Genomic DNA, 19,297 nt, shown 5'->3' with positions numbered 1-19,297 from the left:
TAAATACAATAAAAGTTATTTGGTTCTAAACATTTTGGTTTTTTTGTTTTTTTTATTTGCTTATAAAAAATTATTGGATAGTGCTATTAAAAAAAAGAGCACGCTGGTGCACAGATAAATTTCTTCTTTACGTGTTGTGAAAATTTGGTAGCTCTATAACAAATATGGTGCTAGAAAAGTTGTCCCGCGCAAAACAGTTTTTGCCATGTCGTACATTTGTAAGACGGAGACAACGTATGCGGGTGTAGCGTCCTCTTAATATAATCAACATTACTACTACACTGCTTATAAATCTCATTAAATTATGTTTAAATTTGTTAGGTTATGCTTACAAATTACAATTTTGAACTTAACAGCTGATATAAAATAAATGTGCGTAGAATTTATCATAAATCATAACCATAGTTATTAGTTTATAATACTGTATATGTTTAAAATTAGAACGAATACAGCCAACAGCAATACAGGATTACAATAGCAAGAAGAGGATATTCATCGATAAAAACCACCATTGATGAATTATTATTAGAATTGTTAATTACTAAACGTATTTAATACTTATTTAAATATTAAATATTTATTTGTATGTCGTACACACTTGTAACATTCGTTACGCCGTAACTACAGTTTATTAATTATAATTAATATCAGGGAAAATTTACTTATTAGGAAAGTATTGAATTTAAAAGGGGATTTTTTATGGGTTGAAATGTAATTTTGGCTTTTCTTACAGGAAAAACTCTCAAGTCTCGCAAAAAGATCCTAGTTCGATAATTTTTTTTTTTGTTGGAAAGACACTTTTCCATTTCACTGCTTCTATTGGACTTCTAATTTGAATTTTCTAATTTGGATTTTTAATTTGTATTTCTAAACCATAATAAAATACGATTTTAAATTTTCTAACTTTCAAACTTCAAGTGCTCACAACAATGTAACGAGCAAATTTGAGCAAGGAATGAATAATGATGATACATTTGTGATCATTAGATTGTGATTTAAGTGTTGGTGTAAATATCACCATGTAACTCCGATGTAACCGATGTACCTATGTTATATCGTAACTCGATAAAAAAAAAAAAAATTAAATATGTATGTTTGTAAAAGCTAATAGGTTTATTATCTTATTATTTGTAATATTGTACATTTCAATGACCACTGCGGGTTAATAACAATTGTAACTTCATAATTGGGTCATTAAATACTATCTTTGTAACTTATCCAACATAGATAAATTGATGAACACTTCAATTTCATTTTATTTGATATATTGTAGACAATTAAACTATGTGACAATTATTTACAAAATATTATAGTTTTTAAGAAAAAAACTATATTTTGTCATATTTATACGCCTTGGGTGGTATACAAAACAATTTTATTTCTTTATTTGAGTATTTTCAAATTCAAAATAACGCTCAACTATTTTCATTTTTGAACCACTGTGCACCGTAGTGTACTGCAACTGATCCCGCTGTGGATCCAGAATTTAAGTTAAAATGTAAAAATTAATGATTAAACATTGTAGGCGCTTTGATTGCATCTGATTGTTAAATTAAAAAATGGGGATAATGGGGGCCCCTTGATGATATTTCGGCGTCACTTTACATGTTTATGCAATACATTTATCTGATGTGTCTAAATATATTATGTTAACTAATTATCTTGTGTTTACGCTGTTCGAAATGAATAGATGACCGGACATAATAATATCTTCTTGTCGCGTTTTTGCTAACTCATTCCTCCGGATCACCTTGGACGTTCCCCACTATATACTGAAAACGAATCATACAATAATACAATATTCGTACATGAATTTGTACATGGATTTACTTAAAAATATATAACGAAGGTAAATTTATAATAATATATTTTTGGTTATAATACTTATATAAACGGTCACTGATATTATGTGCACATATAACATGCAGGTGATACGTTTTATAAATATATAATAGCCATCATATTATTCAACTAGTCGTTTGCGTAAAATATTTGTTAATAATTACTACTTATTAAACGCTAATGGATTAATATCCTTTTCATTTTTCGAGTATGTTATCTTATACCCTGGGTACCGTTAATTAATTTTTATAGCATACCTATACAGTATTGTAGGTGTATAGTGTTAACTCTCCTTTCTTCGTAACGTTAGGTCGCATTCGCGTTGCATACACAACAACAATGAAATAAAAACCACACTTGCAATTACTATAGCACAACAACTTTATTAAACACAATTCGATACAATATAACAAACAGAAACCACAGCTCGGACAACGTCCGGCTCACTACTGTCAACCTTTCCGTCGGCCCGTCACAACATAGGACAACTATTACTGAGCAGCTGTCTAGCCAACCCCAGGGGTATAACACTCGACCAACCCTGACCTTACTGTTGCCCTCAACAGGCTTATTAAATAACAATTACAAATATATTTTTCTATTCCTTAACTTCACAGTGTAGTGTAACCCTACTTACTGCCTACAGTTGTACAAAACTTGCATAAAAATAAAATAAATAAATAAAATACATCATAGTACAATAACTAACATTCCGCATCGCTATGTAGTGAATTACCATTTAACTAAACATACATATTTTTTTTGAAAAATTAATATATCACAATATTTTTTTTTTTATAATTAATAATAACATATAACAATAATTCTTTTGAATAATTAATGTTCACATTGTAATGATCTATTCTAACAGGAACATACAGTTACAGATACCTTAAACATATAGAAAAATTGTCATCATTACAATATTTTTTTTTTTTTTTGAATAATTAATAACATATCACAACATTTCTTTTAAATAATTAACGTTCACATTATAGTGACCTATTCTAACAGGAACATACAGTTACAAATACTTCATATATATATATAGGAAAATAGACATCATTACAATATTTTATTTTTTTAACAATTAGTTACTCATAATCTTTTGCCCACACTGGCGGCTTTCGCTGCCGTTGAGGTCTACCTTCCTTCTGAGCCATTTCATTTTCAGCCTCTTTGACTCTGTCCTCTTCTATCTGGTCATAGTCAGCAATTTGATCACCCTCTTCCGACTGCAGCCGCCATGACTTCAATTGAGACACATGAGCAGTAGTTGAGTATGCCTTCCTCCCTCTAGCGTCTAAACTGGCCACTCGGTAAGCATCACCCGACAGGACTTCCGTTATTACCAGAGGCCCCTTGTAACGATCTTGGAGCTTGGTCGACTGTCCAGTAGAAGTTGGAGCACGTCTCATCACCACAACTTCTCCTACAGCGTACCTAGTGTTGTCATGCCTGTGTTGATCATACCTCGTCTTGACCTTCGCCTTTGCATCTTCCATCTGCTTCATTACTTCCAACCGCAGTTCCTCAGGTGCTTCCCAGTCACCTTCAGTCTTCGAAAGGGGACGCAGATTCCCCAACTTGAATCGCAGCCTATACCCATGTAGCAACTCAAAAGGGGTCTTCCTAGTCACCTTACTCTCACTGCTATTCAGGTCGTTCTGGACCTTTAGGAGCTCCAAGTCCCAGTCCTCCGGTTCGACACAAGTAGTGATCAAGGCGGACATCAGCGCGCTGTGGACCCTCTCTACTTGACCATTCGTCTGAGGGTGCCTCGACGATGCCAGCACATGGTTGATCCCTTGTTCTTCGCAATAGGCCTCGAAGCTATGTGCCGTAAAACTGGTACCTCGATCAGTTACCAGTCGTTTGGGTAGTCCATACGCTTCAACAAGACGTTGCACACATCGCACCGTCTCTTCCGCACCGGTCCCAGCCACAGCATAAAATACAACAAACTTGGTAAAACTGTCCACGAACACTAGGACATACTTACAACCCCTTTCAGTAGTGATGAATGGTCCAACATGGTCAGCATGCACTGTCTCGAACGGCCTGTTCACAACGGGCAGGGGGTGCAGTAACCCTGGTTGCTTCCCTCTCGGTACCTTCACCATCAGACATTCAAAGCACATGCGGATGTGGAGGCGAATGTATCTTTTCATCCCAGTGAACCAAAAATCCTGCCGTACGTTTGCCATTGTTTTATCGACAGCAGGGTGACCGCTTAGGTCATGAGCACTTACAACAAGACTTTTCCTCATGGCTCTCGGCATGACGAGTAACAGCTTCCCATGGAACCTGCGATACAACAGCCCCCCTTCTACCTTGTAGTCACTCAGCGTCCCAACACCTCCGCTTACATGTTCTGCTTCAACCTTTTTTTTGATGTCCAAGAGCTCCGCATCAGAAGCTTGACACATCTGCACTCTCTCTTCCAAAGTGAGTACCACGTAGACATCCAGCTGTTCGTCAAATACCTCTTCCGCCGACATAATTGGTGCTCGTGAAAGCGCATCCACATGGCCCATTCGCACTCCAGGCCTGTACTTCACGGCAAAGTCAAACTCTTGTAGTGAGTCGTGCCAACGTGCTATCTGTGAACTAGTGCCTTTGAAAGAATTTAAATACACTAGCGCTTGACAATCAGTATATACAGTAAAATGTACTCCCAACAAGAACTGCCTTAACTTACGTACAGCCCAGACGATGCACATCAGCTCCAGTTTGCTCGAATGGTACCTGGACTCAGCTTCACTTGTTGTTCGACTAGCACAATAGACTAGGTGTAGGGGCTCACCTTCTTTACTGGCTTGCATTAACATTGCCCCAAGGCCCACCGCACTCGCGTCCGTGTGTAACTCTATTACTTCGGACTTGGGGTTGAACATGACTTGGATTGGTGGCCTGGTCAGTAACTGTTTCATGGTCAGAAAAGCCTCTTCGGTTTCGGTGCTCCACTCAAACCTCACATCTTTCTTTGTAAGCCTGGTCAGTGGTTTGGCTAACTTCGAATAATCCTTGACGAATCGCCTAAAGAACCCTGTAAGACCCAAAAATCTTCTCACGGCGTGAGCATCAGTAGGTTCTGGATCCTCAGCAATACAGCGGGTCTTTTCTTCACCAGGTTGTATCGTCCCTCCTTCAATGATAAACCCCAAAAATTCAATGCGTTTGGTTCCAAACGAGCACTTGGACGGCTTGAGGGTCAAATTGGCACACTTCAACCTGTCAAAAACTTGACGCAGCTTTGACAACATGTCCGACCAACTTACAGCGTCTACAACCATATCATCCAGATAGTTTCGAACCACGTCCCCTCTGAGTGGTCCCAGCACCACGTGCATTAATCTCGTAAACTCGGCTACGGCCCCAGATAACCCGAAAGGCATCCGTGTAAACTGTCCAGTGGTGTCCGCAGTGATGAAAGCAGTCTTCGCAGCTGCCTCAGGAGTAAGCGGTATCTGCAGGTACCCACTCGCCAGGTCGAGCTGGGCAAACAAGGTCGCTGTGGCTAGCTACTTGAGTTGTTCACCCATATCAGGCAGGGGAAAATGGTGTCGCAAGGTTTGCTTATTCAATCGCCTATAGTCGACACACAGCCTGTGTTTACCACCACTTTGCTTCACAAGTACAACAGGGCTGGCGTATGGCGACTGCGTTTCTTCTACTATACCACACCTCTTCCACTCTCCCACAATCTCGGCGATTTCCTTCCGGTCTTCAGCCGACGTCTTGTAAGGCCTACACACCACGGGCCTACTCCCAGGCAGTTCATTGACGTCCATGGTCATCAGCGGCGTGCATCCTAGCTCTGACAGTCCCTTGGCAAAGCATCCACGGTACTCATTAACCAGATTCATTAGCTCTTCACGCTCGACCGAGCTGGCATCTTCAGCCACGTACTTAAAATCTTCCAGGACGAGCGGTGTTGGCGTATCAACATTTTCTTCATCGACCACATACAGTACATCAAATTCATTTCCCAGCGTCATCACCGAGGGCTCCACTAGTCCGTTGACAGAAAACATTTTTTCGATAATCAAGTCATTACCAGCCTTGCGGTAAGTTACGGTCGGCGAGTCCAGCCAATTCCGCCCCACTATAACGTCAGGCCCCTGGGCCCCATCAGGTACCACAAGAACACCTACCGGTCCTGCATTTACACCATCGATCAAAAGTTCAATGGTAGATTCGCCCACGGCTTCAAGCGATGGGACGACTGTGCTACCTACACCGTATAATCGTTTTTCAGACGGCCGTATCTCTAGTCCGCTCTTGATAGCTACTGTGGATTTCAGCAGTGTACACGAACTCCCAGTGTCTATTAAGGCGCTGTACTCACGTCCGTTGATCACCCCAACCTTCAGATAAGGATTTGTCTTCGGAACGTCGCCCCCTGACACGGTACTCACCTGTACCAACTCCGGACAGTTCGACTTCAAATGTCCGGTCACGCCACAATGGAAGCACACAATAGATTTTCGTCTTGCTTGACAATCACGCGACAGGTGTCCAATCTTATGGCAGTAAAAACAGCTGCCTCGTTCAACATCGTCGCTAACTTTCCCTTGGGCTTCCTCGGATTTTTCAGCAATAGGCGCCGCCCGCCTCCATGACATCTTCTTCTCGTCCCCACTGCTAGCGGCAGCAGGCCGACTATGCCGAAGTTCAGAATTTTTGGCAGGCTCCTTAATTTTTCCTTGCGCCGGCCCTGCGGCGTTCCGCAACGCGTACATCCTCTCCCAATCCAACAGGTCCGTCAGCAACTCGTTTTCGTCCCGGTGCGTCCTACTCATCGAGTACATGGCCACTTCTTTTGAGTATAAACCTTGTATCACGTGGTCCCGTATCTCGTCGAACGGAAGGAACAGGTCACGACACAACCTGACCTTCGACTGGAAATAATCCATCGAATGTTCATCTTTCCGTTGGCGTCGTGCACGTAAAGCGTCCCAACGGTCAGACGTTCGGACGGTACGGACGAACGTCGCTCTGAATTGGCCCTTGAAATCCGACCAATCCACGAACAATCGACCGACAAACCAGTCACGGGCGGCTCCCTGCACGTTCGCACGAACGAACTGAATTCGGTAAGCGAACGGCCAACAGTTCAAATCGGCAATCCCTTCGACGGAGGCTAACCAATCGGCCGACGCATGGGTAGACTCACGTCCATCGAAGGTCCCGACGGTTTTATCTAGATCCGGCAACACCCGGAAATCCATGACAGGTTGACGCGACTCTCTTCCAGAATGGTCCTGATTCGAGCTCACGCTACTCGACACCCTAATACTGGCTACCTCTTGTCGAAGACTCTCAACAAGGTTGAAAAGTTCATTATAAGTTGGTGCCTGCGGCACGACTCCGTGAGTCGCATTCTTATCACCCATGTTGAACGTTATCAACAATAACAACAACAACAACCATCAACAATACGCGGTTAACTGATAACGTTCTTAACCTCCTTGGCGTACCGGTTAACCTCAATAACCGAGCTCGGCGTATTACGTAACGTTTAACCGTCGCACTTTCGTATAATCGTTCGGCACTACGCACTTCAGATCTAATCCCACTTCTGACTTATGTTAACTCTCCTTTCTTCGTAACGTTAGGTCGCATTCGCGTTGCATACACAACAACAATGAAATAAAAACCACACTTGCAATTACTATAGCACAACAACTTTATTAAACACAATTCGATACAATATAACAAACAGAAACCACAGCTCGGACAACGTCCGGCTCACTACTGTCAACCTTTCCGTCGGCCCGTCACAACATAGGACAACTATTACTGAGCAGCAGTCTAGCCAACCCCAGGGGTATAACAATAGTATACGTGTAAGTATACACTGTATACACTGTATACTTACATTAAAATACTGAACAATAGTCAATTGAAGTCGGTAAGACAAATGCGACATATTTTATATGATAAACATATTTTTAATGGAGGTAAAATTAATTTATATTAAATACCCTCATAGATATCTTGAAATGTTTAAACAAAAACCACATTTTTACATCTCAACTCGTAGTTCCAAGTCTCCTTGATTGACGGTAACTAACAAGTATGTAGTTAGATATACCTACACAATTTCACACTTCTTAAATTGTAGTTATACCTATGAATGTTATGATATTCTTATAACTTATAAGTTGTAGTTGTATTTTCATACTATGGTTTTCTGTTTGTATAATATTTGGTACTTGGTGAATTCATATTTCAAATGATTAGTAATTACTAATTAGACATTTATTCAGAAGGTAGATTAGGCGATTTTTCATCATCTGGATTTATCCATGACTTGTTTTCATTGCAAATTTTGTCAAGAACACCAGCATTAATACAATTTTCATCAAAGAATGAATTCAAATCAATATTATCAAAGTAAATTGATTTTTTTTCATCACGTAGAACTAGTGGCGGCTCGTGAACCGTATGAAGAGTGAGGCAGATAAACAATAAATTATTAATCAATTGAATACTCCCATGGTTCTACTATAGTACAACTGTACAAGTAGGGCTCTTTAAAAACTTCTATTAGTCTTAGTACAAGTACAAAATTGAAAATTGAATAATAATAATATGTTCGTTATTATTTTTTCGATACTTTTGTGATAAAAGTATTATAGGTAGATATACACTTACACTGAACGACATGATGACAACCTCTCCTGTCCTTTTTCTATTGGTGGAATTCACGTCGTTTCGACAAATGACTAATGGACAATGTTGACAAACTCTGAGGCCCAAATTGATCAGCCTCATTTACTAATAATATTCTGACTCCCCCCACTATCATGATATATATTTTTATAATCGTACGGCCGTCCGACTCGTCTGAGGCTAAATATTACTAGCCTCTCGGCACTCTTCGGTTTTCGTCGACATCGGTCTATCGTTCCATGAACATTGTCGTAACTTTTGATAACAGTGTCGAAGTATGTATAAATCACGATTTAAGATAGTATGGTTGCCCATCGACCCATTAGAAAAATGTTATCACACGGCATACGGTTTGAATCGAAAAGTCACGTGATCTACGGGGACCCCCGCATACAGCGCTCATATTGGTTCAAATTAAAACTAATAAAAATTGTTATGTTATACCTATATACAATAAAAATATATACAGAGTGTTCCAAATTTCGTGTGACAAAAGACCGAAATTTGGAAGACCCTGTATAATGATCATATTATATTATAAATTATAAAATAGTCCACTAGAAGTGCTAGTGCCCGGGGTCCGATTTAAATCCAATGCCGTCTTATCATAGCTCGTTGGGCAACCATACTATCTTAAATCGTGGTATAAATATTATGTACTATAACAGTTAATATTATACATTTATACATGACATAACAAATTCATGATAATAATATTATATTATAACAAAAAATTTTTCTATTATAAAATGTATAATATATTATTGAATATAATATTCTTAAAGTCGATTGGAAATAACTATAATTATAGTATATACCTCCTTTTCTTTACAACAGTTAGGTGAGGCTGAGCCTCACTAACCTCACCTGACGAGCCGCCACTGCGTAGAACATGTTGTATATAATATTCATGTATTTCCTTCATATCATTTTGATATCACATATATATTTATTTGTAAGTACAAAAAAGTGGCTAAAAACAAATATAATGTTGTATATTACAAAAAAAAAAAAAAATACCTATCTATGCAAAAAGATTTAAAAGAAAGCCATACTAAACTTGATATTTTTACGAATCTTAAACTTTTTTACGAAATTTAAAGTGTTAAATAATATACGATATTAAATTATTGAAATATTCAATAGAAGCAGTTTTATTCAGAAGTTGTAGAACGAAGAAAAATTATTTCAAAAATGCCTATTTCATTATTGGAAACGGCATTTAAAAATAAAAATAAATTGTTTATCATTATTGAATTTAAAATATTAAATTTATTGCACTTAATACCCATTGTTAAATGTTAAGTTGGTTAGCTTTTAAATACTTTTCACTTTTCACTTATGCCATATTATATTTAATTTTAGAGCAATTGAGATTTCATTATATAAATAATATTAAAACAAATGAGTACCTACCTATTTATTCAATATTTTCATTGATAATATGGTGATAAACTTATGCGTAATTTCACTAATATTGATGACCTAATAATATATAAATGAAATTCTTTGTTAAATAAGTTCTTATCTTAGTTCTTATCTTAGTTTTCACTATTTATACAAATACTGAAATATACTAATAAGTTACAACACATATATAACATTAAATATGTTATCTTAACTAAAACTATTTACAGTTGTTGTTGTATATGAATTAAGATAAATACGGATCCTAATAATATAATATCGACTGAATCATCGACCATGGTGATACAGTGTAATATTGTAATGGCTAAACTTTTCAACACAAATACCGAATTAGGTATATAAATACCACTAATAACTTTTAATTGGAAAGACAAAAAATTTACATTAAATTAGCAAAATGTGAATTATTTTTAACAATTTGAGATCATTTTTATACATAGAAAAAAAACAGAAAATTATAATCGAAAACGTATAAATAAAATGAGTTATAATAGTATTAATAATAAATCGATTGTAAATCAAAAATATTGAACTGAATGTTTAATGTCAACACTTTACACTGTTAACAATAATTAATTAACAAATGTTTGTGGTTATATTATTTTTTTTATTTGAAAATTGTTATTGTAGTACCTAATGCTGTATGTTATACCTACCATTATAATATATTAATATGTATACGTAAATATGGAATAATGCAATATTGGAATAGGTAAATAAGATGAACCGACTCTCCAAAATATTAATTTCATAACCTCAATAATATAATATGTTTTATACGTTAAAACATCATTCCTTTTATTGCAACTAAATTTGGATATATTATAATATAACGCCTGAAATCTGTATCTGTTTGTTCTGTTTCATTCCTTCCAATAAATTAATTTAAGTTTATATTAATGTTAGCAACCTCACTTTTCACGATGACATTAAATTCCTATACTCTCTATGTAACCGCATATATGGGTGGGTACTTGCATCAATTCACTAAAAAATCTACTTAACCACTATGAATCACTCAAATCCCAAAGCTGGGCAAGTTAGTAATTTTGTTCAACTATTCGAAGTAAAGTAAATTTAATAAAAAAACTAACTAAGTTAGAATATAAGTTAGTTTCTGAAACTGTCCAAATGTCTAACTTAGTTAGTTAGAAGTTAAAAGTTAGTTTTTTTTTATAGATTAAAAAACCTTTTTGTTGAAATGTAAATAATAAGTTATCTAACTTAAATTATTGATTAAAAATGAAAAATTGAATTGAACCCCTAGTAATTTGATCAAAATGTTCTAATTAGGTAAGTAATACACGAACATGTTCAGTGGGGCCCATTATCTTCTTGAAGAATAAATAAAAATAAAAAAATAATTTCTAATATAATTATTAATTCATGCCTATCAACTTTTTAAGGGAGCAGATTATATCAATAAAGTAAACAAAAACTATGGACAGTCAAAACATTTATTTGACTATTCGTCTAAAATAGCTAAGTAAGTATTTGATCTATGTCAACTAAAAGGTATTGATAAATGAAAAATAGTAACTCAAATTTTTACAGCTTATCCCATAGGTACAAAATTATAACTTTTTGAGTCTAACTTGTCATTTTGGGATTAATTCATTTTTAACCATTATAACAATTAACAATCATATAAAATCGATTTTTTTGTTTACTGTTTTACCAACCATCTCTTTAGGTTTTGTGATTTTATTAATTTTTTGTTGATTTAACAATTTCATAAATTGTTGATAGAAAATTGATTGCATTGGCAAAAGACGAAAAACAAAATGCTATACTACTGTATTGTCTACACAAACTAGACCAAGTATTTAAATACGTATTCTGAATACATTTGAAAAGTATTCTTAATAATACTGTTGATATTATAAGCACAATAGAAAATGTGTAAAGAGATTTAATTATATAATATATGGGCGTATCAATGTAATTTGTACCGAAAACCAAAATGTGCGCCATTTCTTAAGACGACGTCGCGCCCACATGTGTTGTCTCCGTTTTACAATGTAAGTGTGGCAGCACTGCCACGTAGTTACAGCCACGATTAAAGATAGTATGGTTGCCCATAGAATCTAAAAAAGTGTCTACCGAAATAAATCTCCATTATCAGTATTAAACAGCTGGAAATTTACGCTCTAGCGCTTATTTATTGTAGTGATTCTAAATGAAATTACCTTTCAAATGTAAATTGTAGTTCCGTGATAGTCACTATGACATATAAGCGTTACCGCTTAAGTTTCCAACTGTTTAATTTAACTTTAATACTGATTATAGAGATTCATTTCGGTAGACACTTTTCAAGTATAAGAGAATCATACGTCGATGGGCAACCATACTATCACGCCGTAGTACGTGTTATAAGTGTTACAAAATTGATTATCAAGAATTAGTCTATAGATTAAGGTTTAAGATTTCGATTCTGGTAAAATAAAAATTATTTTTAAATATAAAATAAATTAATGATTTTATAAAATTTGTTGTGTAAAATTCAACATAGAATTATACTCCTTTATTTAAAGTTTGAAAAGAAAACAACAACAAGTTGGTACTGGCTTAAATAAATGGCGAAGACAAGGACAATCGATCATAAGCAGAATAGTATAGATACCAAATAATTGTATGAAAAACACTTACGTGTTAAATAAATTATTTATAAACAATTGTAAACTGACGACACACCGGCGCATCGGACAAATGGAGAATAAACCTTACCTGTGCGATGTATGTGGAAAGTCGTTCTCTGTGAGTAGCAGATTGATGGTACATCGACGCACGCACACCGTCGAAAGACCATACGCATGCAATGTATGTGACAAGTATTTCACTCAAAGTGGACAATTGACAGTACATCGACGCACGCACACTAGCGAAAGACCATACGCATGCAATGTATGTGACAAGTATTTCAATCAAAGTAGCCATTTGACAGTACATCGACGCACGCACACTGGCGAAAAACCATACGCATGTGATGTATGTGACAAGTATTTCACTCAAAGTGGCCAATTGACGGTACATCGACGCACGCACACCGGTGAAAAACCATACGCATGTGATGTATGTGACAAGTCGTTCAGTGAAGGTAGCAAATTGATGGTACATCGACGCACGCACACCGGCGAAAAACCATACGCATGCGATGTATGTGAAAAGTCGTTCTCTGTGAGACACAATTTGACATATCATCGACGCACGCACACTGGCGAAAAACCATACGCATGCGATGTATGTGACAAGTCGTTCTCTGTGAGACACAATTTGACATATCATCGACGCACGCACACCGGAGAAAAACCATACGCATGCGATGTATGTGACAAGTCATTCTCTGTGAGATGCAATTTGACATCTCATCGACGCACGCACACCGGCGAAAAACCATACGCATGCAATTTATGTGACAAGTATTTCACTCAAAGTGGTCAATTGAAGGTACATCGACGCACGCACACTGGTGAAAAACCATACGCATGTGATGTATGTGACAAGTATTTCACTCAAAGTGGCCAATTGACGGTACATCGACGCACGCACACCGGTGAAAAACCATACGCATGTGATGTATGTGACAAGTCGTTCAGTGAAGGTAGCAAATTGATGGTACATCGACGCACGCACACTGGCGAAAAACCATACGCATGCGATGTATGCGACAAGTCGTTGTATGTGAGTAGCAATTTGACATATCATCGACGCACGCACACCGGCGAAAAACCATACGCATGTGATGTATGCGACAAGTCGTTGTATGTGAGTAGCAATTTGACATATCATCGACGCACGCACACCGGCGAAAAACCATACGCATGTGATGTATGTGACAAGTCGTTCAGTGAAGGTAGCAAATTGATGGTACATCGACGCACGCACACTGGCGAAAAACCATACGCATGTGATGTATGTGACAAGTATTTCACTCAAAGTGGCCAATTGACGGTACATCGACGCACGCACACCGGTGAAAAACCATACGCATGTGATGTATGTGACAAGTCGTTCAGTGAAGGTAGCAAATTGATGGTACATCGACGCACGCACACTGGCGAAAAACCATACGCATGCGATGTATGTGACAAGTCGTTGTATGTGAGTAGCAATTTGACATATCATCGACGCACGCACACCGGCGAAAAACCATATGCATGTGATGTATGTGACAAGTCGTTCAGCGAAGGTAGCAAATTGATGGTACATCGACGCACGCACACCGGCGAAAAACCATACGCATGCGATGTATGCGACAAGTATTTCACTCAAAGTGGCCAATTGACAGTACATCGACGCACGCACACCGGTGAAAAACCATACGCATGTGATGTATGTGACAAGTCGTTCAGTGAAGGTAGCAAATTGATGGTACATCGACGCACGCACACTGGCGAAAAACCATACGCATGCGATGTATGCGACAAGTATTTCACTCAAAGTGGCCAATTGACAGTACATCGACGCACGCACACCGGTGAAAAACCATACGCATGTGATGTATGTGACAAGTCGTTCAGTGAAGGTAGCAAATTGATGGTACATCGACGCACGCACACCGGCGAAAAACCATACGCATGCGATGTATGTGAAAAGTCGTTCTCTGTGAGACACAATTTAACATATCATCGACGCACGCACACTGGCGAAAAACCATACGCATGCGATGTATGTGACAAGTCGTTCTCTGTGAGACACAATTTGACATATCATCGACGCACGCACACCGGAGAAAAACCATACGCATGCGATGTATGTGACAAGTCGTTCTCTGTGAGATGCAATTTGACATCTCATCGACGCACGCACACCGGCGAAAAACCATACGCATGCAATGTATGTGACAAGTATTTCACTCAAAGTGGCCAATTGAAGGTACATCGACGCACGCACACTGGTGAAAAACCATACGCATGTGATGTATGTGACAAGTATTTCACTCAAAGTGGCCAATTGACGGTACATCGACGCACGCACATCGGTGAAAAACCATACGCATGTGATGTATGTGACAAGTCGTTCAGTGAAGGTAGCAAATTGATGGTACATCGACGCACGCACACTGGCGAAAAACCATACGCATGTGATGTATGCGACAAGTCGTTGTATGTGAGTAGCAATTTGACATATCATCGACGCACGCACACCGGCGAAAAACCATACGCATGTGATGTATGTGACAAGTCGTTCAGCGAAGGTAGCAAATTGATGGTACATCGACGCACGCACACCGGCGAAAAACCATACGCATGCGATGTATGCGACAAGTCGTTGTATGTGAGTAGCAATTTGACATATCATCGACGCACGCACACCGGCGAAAAACCATACGCATGTGATGTATGTGACAAGTCGTTCAGTGAAGGTAGCAAATTGATGGTACATCGACGCACGCACACTGGCGAAAAACCATACGCATGTGATGTATGTGACAAGTATTTCACTCAAAGTAGCCATTTGACAGTACATCGACGCACGCACACTGGCGAAAAACCATACGCATGTGATGTATGTGACAAGTATTTCACTCAAAGTGGCCAATTGACGGTACATCGACGCACGCACAACGGTGAAAAACCATACGCATGTAATGTATGTGACAAGTCGTTCAGTGAAGGTAGCAAATTGATGGTACATCGACGCACGCACACTGGTGAAAAACCATACGCATGCGATGTATGTGACAAGTCGTTGTATGTGAGTAGCAATTTGACATATCATCGACGCACGCACACCGGCGAAAAACCATATGCATGTGATGTATGTGACAAGTCGTTCAGCGAAGGTAGCAAATTGATGGTACATCGACGCACGCACACCGGCGAAAAACCATACGCATGCGATGTATGCGGCAAGTATTTCACTCAAAGTGGCCAATTGACAGTACATCGACGCACGCACACCGGCGAAAAACCATACGCATGCGATGTATGCGACAAGTCGTTGTATGTGAGTAGCAATTTGAAATATCATCGACGCACGCACACTGGTGAAAAACCATACGCATGTGATGTATGCGACAAGTATTTCACTCAAAGTGGCCATTTGACGGTGTATCGACGCACGCACACTGGCGAAAAACCATACACGTGTAGTGTATGCGACAAGTCGTTCAGTGAAGGTAGCAAATTGATGGTACATCGACGCATGCACACCGGCGAAAAACCATACGCATGCGATGTATGTGACAAGTCGATTGATCAAAGATTAATTCATTATCCAAGTGTCATAATATTAAAAGACGATTAATCATGTTAATATAATATTATTAAAGAACTGATTAAGTATTAATTCTGTAATGTAGTTGTTTCTTAATACTAAATTGCTAATTGGTCATATGCATAAATAAATATTATATTTCGTATGGATTAAATATTAAAAAAATTAATGAGGTAAAAAATATTGTCAAATTAAAAATATTTGGTAGTCCGTCACAACGGGGGATGCACTTAATATGAAAGAGTCAATACTTATCGAATTATTGTTTCAACAATTATCATTTGATGTTTTAATTAAATCATTAATCGCCGAGAATATTGATTTAAAAAATTTACACGTTTACAAATTATTCTAGCTAATGGCCATAGCTTCCGGGTTTAAGTTCAAAAAAAAAAAAATATTCAAACCATTTAACAACAAACATTAATTCAATAACAAATAATAATTACTTGAAAACAATAACAATATCATTTATTCCTTATTAGACATAAATTATGACACTTATAATACACTTAGTATCGGTATATTATAGGTATCGGTTCTATTATAATAGAACCATACATTGATATAAATTAAACTAGATGACTGATAAACTAAATATTGAATCTTTTTTCATACATGGACTATTCTTAAAATTTTCCGGTAAGCCAAAAATGGATTTTAATAGACATTATAAAATAATAGGAAATATATTATGAAATAATGTATGTTACCAGAAATGTTGACAATTTAGGAAATGACGACAATTCCTAATAAGGCATTGACGATAACATTAAAAATTAAGTTGAAATTCGAATTTTAAAAGCTATTTAAATACAATATACTATTTAAAATACTTTTTTTTATAATAATTCGATCATTTATTTAAATTTTGTCCATGTCTTTCATTTTGTCCAAGATTGGGTACCTCGTACCTACTCGAAAGCGTTGAACGAGATGAAAAAGAATCATGATCTCAATATTGGTATAATATATATATATCTATTATGTAGGTTCCTATAATCTATACCTAGTTGTTACTTAAAAGTTATTATAATCTGCACAAAATAGAAAGTCGTAACCACAGCTAGCGCGTATGCAGATTTTGGAAAATACGTGTCAAATCAATAGAAATCTCACTTAAATAGCTTCGATAATATAACATTTTTGGATAATACACGAATCATAAAAAACAAATAATTTGTCCAAGCATGATAATAATAATTACGATTTCCGTTTGCAGATCAATTTATTGTGGTAGTTAATTCGGAAAAACCATGTCCATCAGACCGCAATAGGTATTATTTTAGAAGCAGCGTAAAGACCACTGTTGTATAACAATAATATTATAGTATATTATTCCGCGTATGTCTATTTTACGGTAGGTACTTACTATGTCCATTTTTAACTCAAACCACCCTTTCTCTATTTCTATCTAATTAAAATATAATAATTTGTGAAAAACTGAACAGTTTGTTATGTATTATTTTTTTTTTAAATGTTATATATTATTGTGTTTAATTATATTTTTTTCTATACTCAAACTTCTTCTCATTTTCTTCCTTGGTTTTCAAACGATGCACTCAAACAAACTAACTATTAGTTTCTTTGTTTATAAATGTATTAACAATTTTGAGTTTTGAATTTTTGAGGATGCGTAATTTTCTAACGATTAGATTTCTTATATCCCATTTAAGGAATCTTCTACATAATCAATATATAGTAAAAAAAATTACGGTTTTCTGTTAGTTAGGTACCACCTATAATATCACTGTAATAAATTGTATTATCTCGACTGTCACGACCCGCGATAACATTTATTCGTCTGGCGATCGTAACGACAATAATGTGTTTGCCGATCAGTTGTCATTCGTAGTCTCTCGAATGTTGTACTACCGTCCACCGAAAATCATTATTGTGTATAATATAATAAAACACTAACCAAGTTTAAAATAAAAGTATACAGTCCATTTTAAATATCGAACAGTTCTCAATTGAAGAAAAAAAAATATTTGTGTTCTACAAGCCAATCCTTAAGAGAATGCTACTCATGCATTTGTTGTCTCCGCCTTACACACGTACGACATACCAAAATTTCGTTCACTAGTTTCAATAGTGTGCCGTTAGTTTTTAATAACGAAAAGAAATTTGTTTTAGACATTCGCGTGAAGTTTCGAAACCGAAAGTATTCGTCCAATTGCAAATCGTTAATAATACAGAAGTTTCGTGTTTTAAAATAATTTTTTATCCATTTGGAACGCTCTTTCTTACGTTTATTTTTCGCACTCACGATAATACAGTACGCTGCAGAAATACCGAGAAGTAAATAAGAATATACTTTTACATACTTTTAACTAAATTTTTATGCTACTAACTAAAAGTTTAGTTTTAACTATACCGTACGATGAAAAACGACTGTTGGTGTAGACACAGGTGTGGACAGAAAAAAGTATGCGTTTAAAGCACTCAACAATCGCATGCGCTTGTCGAATAACGAAGAGTAAGTTGAAACGCAGGTGGATTCGATAGTCGAAAACGAAAACGCACTTGTGTGAACATACCACATACCTATAGAGGACAAGGGGTTTTGTGTTCGAATGTAATATGTTCGAATGAAAAATGTTCGAATAAGTTCGAATAATTAAATTCATTGTTAAGAAAAAACATATATTAAATTATATATTTCTTTATAAATCTCTTTTCTTATTAAATCTATAGGTATATCGTCAAGTAAAATAAACATTCAAAAACATATTATAATTAGTGTATAAATTATTTAAATTATTATGTTATATTATTTAAAAAAATGTTTGTATAAATGTATATATATTAAAGTTAAAAGTTTAAATTGTATACAATGCCTCTTAAAAACTCAATGTCATTTTGATTACTATTTTTAAAATCTTAAAACTAAATTTTTAATTCTATCTTCATGTTGTTGTCGAGANACCTTTTTTTTTTGCAATTCTGCCTTGGATAAATTGTTCAATTAAGCTTTCGTTCTCGTTCTGCATTTTTTGTAGAAGTGTTATGAATTTATGAGCACATGGAAGTTTTGATATCAATCTAGAACAATATTATATTATAAAATATAAAATATATACATTTTATCAATTTTAAAATTACCTATTTAAACGACTATGCCAAG

At 36.4% G+C, this 19,297-nt stretch overlaps 2 protein-coding genes across 2 annotated transcripts in view; both read left to right on the top strand.

Annotated features, from left to right (window-relative positions):
* LOC100160638 (esterase FE4) overlaps positions 1-19,297 on the top strand; it is a 102,048-nt gene that overhangs the window by 35,715 nt on the left and 47,036 nt on the right. The gene's annotated exons all lie outside the window — the stretch shown is intronic.
* Positions 12,083-17,321, top strand: LOC100161299 (zinc finger protein 271-like). The gene has a single exon (XM_016808047.2). It carries the CDS (start codon positions 12,586-12,588, stop codon positions 16,198-16,200), a length of 3,615 nt encoding a protein of 1,204 aa, XP_016663536.2. The 5' UTR covers positions 12,083-12,585; the 3' UTR covers positions 16,201-17,321.

The sequence above is a fragment of the Acyrthosiphon pisum genome, chromosome A1 (assembly GCF_005508785.2).
Source record: "Acyrthosiphon pisum isolate AL4f chromosome A1, pea_aphid_22Mar2018_4r6ur, whole genome shotgun sequence".
In the NCBI taxonomy this organism is placed as follows: domain Eukaryota; kingdom Metazoa; phylum Arthropoda; class Insecta; order Hemiptera; family Aphididae; genus Acyrthosiphon; species Acyrthosiphon pisum.
Note: the sequence above shows the minus strand (reverse complement) of the source record. Positions and strands in the feature narration are given on the sequence as shown.

Coding starts and splice junctions, on each gene's coding strand:
- LOC100161299 (XM_016808047.2), top strand. CDS start 12,586: ATGAAAAACACTTACGTGTTAAATAAATTATTTATAAACAATTGTAAA.